Here is a 6,987-nt window from a genome sequence, read left to right on the forward strand (position 1 = left end):
TCCTACTACTGGGTTGATTGTATTTTGATTTTGGTTTTCCCTTATTTCTTTCAGAAATATGGCTACACACACCTTTCTGCAGGAGAACTTCTTCGTGATGAAAGAAAGAACCCAGATTCACAGTATGGTGAACTCATTGAAAAGTACATTAAAGAAGGAAAGATTGTGCCAGTTGAGATTACCATCAGCTTATTAAAGAGGGTAAGGAATGTGAATGTCAGCCAGTTTAAACCAGCAAGAAAACTGACATTAAGTCCACTTTTATTTGAGTAGTGAAAAATTAGGATACTGAATTTCTTGCTTGTGGAAGGTGATCATGTTTTAGGAAGTCACGGTGTTTGAGGATGGTAGAACTGCTTTTCACCTGAGAAAAAATGCTGCTGTTGGATAGTAGCAAGGACCATGTACATTGGTCCAGGATTAGGTAGAGCCCAGTTTAATATCTACATGTGCACACTTGACTAGCCCTTCCCAACATCCCAACAATCATTCTCTCTATCATTTCTTCCTCTTTTTTTTTTTTTCCTGTTTTCAGTTTCCTATAAGCCTTCTCCTTCTCCTTTTTTTTAATCTCATTTTCTTTTCAAACCCAGGAGCCTACCCATTGTTGACATTCTCTCAGTCTTGATGTCTGCATTTCTGGTGTATGTGTCAACATCTTTGGCATGAATGCTAAGCCATCAAAGTCTGTCCCCTCTGAAAAACAGGCATCTCACATTGATTTGATAACTCTCCAGTATAGATACCTAAGACTATAGTCATTACAAGATATTTTCACGTATGAAAAAGGAGAAACACAAGAGTGGAAACAACGAGAAATAGCTGAAGCCTGAAGGGCAAGAGATGGAACCAGAGCCGTGTGAGGATGAAGAGAGATGACTCATTTATGAACATTCTTACCCTTGTCCCAGAAATTGGAGGAAGTTGCTTTTGTTCCAGAGTAAATCTTCTCCTCCTGTTCTCTGGATCTAATCCCCTTCCTTTATTTTATACATAAGGATTGCTAAAGAATGATCTACGTATTTTTCACTTTTTCTATTCATTCCTCAACCATGTGCAGTCAGGTTCTGTTTCCATCTCTATTGAAACAATTCCTGCTGATATTACCAATGACATTCTTTATCAAATCTAGGGGATACTTTCAGCAATTATTTTTCTTGCACCATTTAACTCTATCACTCTCTTTTTGAAATTCATTCCTTTGTTTACTGTGACATCTTTCTCTTTTCTTCCTTCTTCAGTGACTGCTTTCTCTCTCTCTCTCTCTCTCTCTCTCTCTCTCTCTCTCTTTTAACAGCTCTTCTTCAGCAAGTTTCCTAAAACATTATGCTTCTCTGAGTTTCATTTTTGGTCCTCTTTAGCTCTTATTTTATATATTTCTTGCTTGACAGTTTTGTCCATGCTCAAGTGTTTCACTATGTCTATAACTCCTGAATCTATAGCTCTAGCACTAATCTTTGTTCTGAATGCCAGACCTATATTTCTAACTGCCAGGCCAGGTATCCATCTGAATATCTCACGTGTGTCTCTAAATCAACATGTCAGAGGCTGACTTTATCACATAAAATGTGATCTTCTTTTATTTCTTGCCTTGGTTAATGATTGTACCATCTAGCTAGCTATCTATGAAAAAAATGAAATGCACTGCCGTCGAGTCGTATTGGACTCATAGCGACCCCTCCTTGGGTTTCTGAGGTGCTATCACCATGGAAGTAGATTGCCCAACCTTTCTTTTGTGGAGTGGCTGGTGGGTTTGAACCACCAGCCTTCTGGTTAGCAGTCAAATGCCTTAGGTACTATGCTACCAGAGCTCCTACCTAGCTGTCTAACCTATCTATTTAGCTGCCCAAGAGAGAAGAAACAAGCCACAAATTTGGGAGCAATCCTGCGTTCTCCTTCTCTTCCTCACTCTCTCAAATCCACTCAGAGAGCATATCCTTCCAGTTGTCCTTCTCATAATCTTCTATCTAGTCTTTTTTCTCAGTCACCACTACTACTTTAGTTTAGATCCTCTTTTATTCTTACCTGGACCATCACTATCAAAACCAAACCAAACCAGTTACCTGGAGTCGATTCTGACTCGTGGTGACCCCATGTGTGCCATAGTAGAACTGCACTCCATAGGGTTTTCAGTGGCTGATTTATCGGGAGTAGATCACCAGACCTTTCTTCCAAGGTACCCCAGGGGGATTTGAACTGCCAACCTTTCGGTTAGCAGTCGAGCATTTAACTATTTGCTTCATCTAGGATTCCTGAACCATAACTGTTGTTGTTAGTTACCTTCCCACAGGAACAAGAGCCATGTCCTTGCTCTTCATGGCCCTGAGAGTAGGCCTTGAATGAATATATATTGAGTGGATAGACACTGATGTGCTTTCTTTAGATATCTTCCACTACCATAGATAGGGTAGAAATGATGTATCACAGGGGCCCAAAAGCATTTTGTGGAAGCTTTGTGAATACTTGATGAGAAGCTAGATGCTAGGATCAAGCCTAGCCTCAGATAAAGGAATCAAAGGTCCTTACAACCATTTTCCTTCTTGAAGAACCAGGCAATAGTCTAAGCATTGAGAGGAGAATATTTATTCTGACAGTAATAATTAATGTTGACACTCTATATTTGTTGAAAGCTTTTTGCCACTGTACTTGAATTTTAGCAGAGCAGGGTACCTGCAGAAGCAGAATATTTCTTAGCATAGCAAAATAAATGACTTGGGAAGGGGAAAGGGAAGGCCAGATAAGGTCTCCAGTGGCTAGAGCAAAGATTGGTTAATACTTATTTTTTCTCTTATTGCTATTAATAGTAACTTTGTGTATTAAGTATGTGATCAATTGATAGTTATTAGAGAAGAAGAGAGTGGTATTTTAGTTATTTTTGTATTTTACATTGGCATCATATATGCTTACTATAGAAAATTTGGAAACTTCAGAAAAAAATTATGTATGTATGGAGAGGTGCACACCCAGAACTCCCAGCTTGGGACAACCATGTTAGCATATTGGCTCATTTCCTTCTATTCCTGCCCCCCTCCCCCAATGCATCCTCCACTCTTTACTTATGGTTTAAAGAATTGAAAAACAAACACCTTGTATCCAGTACCGTGCTTTGTTGTTGTTGTTGTTATTGTTGTTGTGTGCCGTTGAGTCAGACCTGACTCATAGCGACCCCTCCTTGGGTTTCTGAGGCGATATCACTATGGAAGTAGATTGCCCAACCTTTTGTTAACATAGTGTTGAGCCTATGTCCCCTTTTTTACCATTAGGAAATGGATCAGACAATGGCTGCCAATGCCCAGAAGAATAAATTCTTGATTGATGGGTTTCCAAGAAATGAAGACAACCTTCAAGGTTGGAACAAGACCATGGATGGGAAAGCAGATGTATCTTTTGTCCTGTTTTTTGACTGTAATAATGAGGTAATGAAAATCTTCATCAGCACACATGGGCTTTAAGCAACTGATGTTCAAACAAAGTGATTTTTAACTTATATCTGCATTTTATAGCGGCAGCAGTATTTTTTTAATTGGTAGGTTAGATGGACAGAACAGGCTTTGGAATATTAAAAACTCTGGTATCAGCAGCCTTATGGACCTAAAATTTGCTTTCTTTTCAGAATAACAAGAGCCTGGTTATTTTTTTAAGAATTAACATGCACGATAATGTTATCTTTAATTAAGCTGACCTACTATTTTCTTAAATATACACTATTATCAGACAGTGTCTCACCTTAGGGTGTTGTTTACTGGAAAAGAAACATACATTTCTGGAAGTTTGGACAGCTGTCTTATTTTAAAGAGGCATATTAAAAAAATAAATAAAAATAACTTGTTGCTATTGAATTGATTCCAACTTACACCGACCCTATAAGACAGGGTAGAACTGCCCCATAGGGTTTTCAAGACTATAAATTTTCACTGAAGCAGACTGTCACATCTTTCTCCCTTGGAACCGCTGGTAGGTTTGAATTGCTGACCTTTCGGGTAGCAGCTAAGCGCTTAACCACTGCGCCACCAAGGCTCCTTATGAGACGCAGAACAGCCTGATTTGTCTTCTAAGAGTGAAGTGCTCTGGAGAAAAACAGGAAAGTGTTCTTTTTCTTTCTAACACTTCTAATAACGTACCCAGACTTGCCTTTGAATAACTAAATGAATTTCTTGGAATCATTTAATTAAAATGCCTGGCTCTGTTTGACAGCCACTGTAATATAAACTTCATTAAATTAATGCCAGCATCCTGAGGGAAGAAGAATCTGAAGCTGTGCCCTGAAGGTTTGCTATTCTTAGGTTAGATTGCAAATGTGCCTCTGGTGGAGAGACTCCTCTAGCCTTTGCATTGTTTTAAAATGTAACTCTCTTCTTCCAACCACCAAAAATATGTTTTCACTTATTCTTCAAAGTTAACTTTAGAATGTTACCACAGCTTTTTAACAAAGGAATGTTTATTCACTATTAACAAGGGATGCTTTATTCAAATGCAAGTGCTTTGACTCTTAGATATTTGGATATTTATAGAATTATTGACAAGTAAGGAGAAATGGAACAAAGTTCGAAGCATGTAATTCATACCTAATAAGTTAATAATATATCCTAGATGGAACCATACACATACAGGTCATCTTTTTATTGCGGTGTTTTTTTTTAAAAAAAAATACACACACACACACACAGGAAAAACTGAGTCATGAATGATTTCTTATGCTCTGTACTTATTTAACCTAGTTTATATAAATTGAACCACATGTTTAAATTTGAAAGGTTTTTTTTTTGCATGTTGATTAATGAATTAGATACATTGCATTTAATGCAGGGATTTTTTGGTAATATCTTCAAACTTTATTTCTTTTCAGTTTAAAAGGATGTCAAATTCCTATCTCCCTATTCTTTTACAAAGTCTTTATTTATCTCTTTTCAGATCTGTATCGACCGATGTCTTGAGAGGGGAAAGAGTAGTGGTAGGACTGATGACAACAGAGAAAGCTTGGAAAAGAGGTACTTAGCAGTTTTTACATATTGACACCTCAATCCCAGTGTGGAACTTGAGTAATAGATTAAAGACCTGCCTCACTTTGGCCCAGAAAAAGAAAATGTCATGCATAAATGTGTAAAATGGTTCATCTAAAGAGACTGTATGTGAGTTAGTTGGGTCAGGTCTAGGGTTATCCTCTGAGCTGTTCTCTAACATGAAGGAGAAAGATAGATAATTAGGATGTTGCAATATTTGCTTCTTTTGCAGAATTCAGACCTATCTTCAGTCTACAAAGCCAATTATTGACTTATATGAAGAAATGGGGAAAGTCAGGAAAATAGATGCTTCTAAATCTGTTGATGAAGTGAGTATCCCTAACCTGGTTTAAGAGAAAAAGTCAACTGAAAATGTGATTAATTTATTTTGGAATAGGCAGGAGAAAATCTATGACATTAGTGTTTTTGGTTTTTTAAAGACTGGAAACTAAATGAGAGTTCTTTTTGATAGTGTCTAAAGCGGGTTTTACAAATTCAGACTTGATTTTCATGAGAGGTTGGTTTATTAATTCCAAACTCCTTTTCTTAAGCATTGGAAAACTGACATTTTGAGAACTGTTACAAAAAAAAAAAAAAAAATTACTCTGTACATGTTTTAAAAGGCTGTAACATGGCCGGCCAGGTCATCCAGCTCTGAAGCCCCAGGTTGTGTCCCTCTTTGCCTTCAGCGAGCACGTAGTGCCAGAGGTGCAGGGTTTACACGACTCATCACTTCTCCCTTCCTTCATAAATCAGTAGTCTCTAGATTGTGGTTTGCAAGCCCTCAGTTCCTGGTACAACTTTCCAGTGTCTCCTGATTCTCCCTTTCCCTGAATCTGCTTCTTCTGGACCTTTCTTTTTTATCTTGTATACATTTTCAACAACAACAACATTTTTGCTTATTATCCGCTGCCACCTCCTGTAGAGGTAAGGTAATATATGAAAAAATGTAGTGCATTAGAATCAGAACTAAGAAGATAAGCCACTTTAGTTTACATTTTATCAAATTATTGGTAATCTATCAAGATGTTTGTTTTATCCTAAAAACACTAGTAAAATTGAATGCAATACTTCATAACATTATATGTATTATTTATGATATTACATTACTATGTAAAGTAATATAAAAACTATATGAACTGTAGTTCATATATAACTACAAAATTATGTGATTTTTCAAAAAAAGTCAACTACTTAAAAAAATTAATATAGTATTGATAAGAATTTAGCCATATGGTGTTTTGACAATATCTGCTTTTTAAATTATTATAATTATCTTTTTCCTCTACAGGTTTTTGATGAAGTTGTGAAGATTTTTAACAAAGAAGGCTAACTCTACACCTGAAGGCATCCTTGAAATCATGCTTGAATATTGCTTTGATAGCTGCTATCACAACCCCTTTTTATGGCAATTTTGATCTTTCATAATTATATCTCAGTTAATGGCTGGAACGTATCTAGTAAGACAAATTAAATGTTTTATCTTTTTTTTTTTTTTTTTCGTTTTATTTTTGTTTTTTCATCACAGGAGTAAACAGTGAATTCAAGCTCAACCTTATCTTAATTATGGTGCTCACTATACAAAGAAGGGTATCAGCTAATTTTTGTTTTTATTCAAAAAGAATATCCCTTTAATAATCTGTGCCTTCTGTGAGCTAAACTTTTTAGTATGTGTGTACATCCCCTTAGTAGTTACAATACATAGGGATCCCCAGTTCCTCTTTATCTTGCAGGTTTTAAATTTCCAACCTGTTAAGTGAATTTGTGGACCAAATTTCAAAGTAATTTTTTGTGTAGTCACTTCTTGCAAAATGTTTTTGGTAAACAAACTCATAAAATGACTTCCTAGAAGTGTTTTAGTATTTACCAGATAACTGACCATTTCCTATAGAAAAATAAGAAAACTTGGGCTTTGTTTTACTACAACTTGTACAAAGTTGTGTGGCGGCATATTCTTTACTTCCAGGGTTTGGGTTGGGGGCACTGG

General features: G+C 36.5%; 1 protein-coding gene across 1 annotated transcript in view; it reads left to right on the forward strand.

The window, feature by feature from the left end:
* CMPK1 (cytidine/uridine monophosphate kinase 1) overlaps positions 1 to 6,333 on the forward strand; it is a 44,617-nt gene extending 38,284 nt beyond the window's left edge. The window contains exons 2-6 of the mRNA XM_007946707.2: positions 55 to 201; positions 3,264 to 3,416; positions 4,912 to 4,988; positions 5,233 to 5,329; positions 6,292 to 6,333. Of these exons, the coding sequence (XP_007944898.1) occupies positions 55 to 201; positions 3,264 to 3,416; positions 4,912 to 4,988; positions 5,233 to 5,329; positions 6,292 to 6,333 (516 nt within the window). The remainder of the gene's footprint in view (positions 1 to 54; positions 202 to 3,263; positions 3,417 to 4,911; positions 4,989 to 5,232; positions 5,330 to 6,291) is intronic.
* Positions 6,334 to 6,987: the final 654 nt, after the last annotated feature.

Source organism: Orycteropus afer, unplaced genomic scaffold (assembly GCF_000298275.1).
Source record: "Orycteropus afer afer isolate SDZICR_OR568_19922 unplaced genomic scaffold, OryAfe1.0 scaffold00169, whole genome shotgun sequence".
NCBI classification, from domain to species: domain Eukaryota; kingdom Metazoa; phylum Chordata; class Mammalia; order Tubulidentata; family Orycteropodidae; genus Orycteropus; species Orycteropus afer.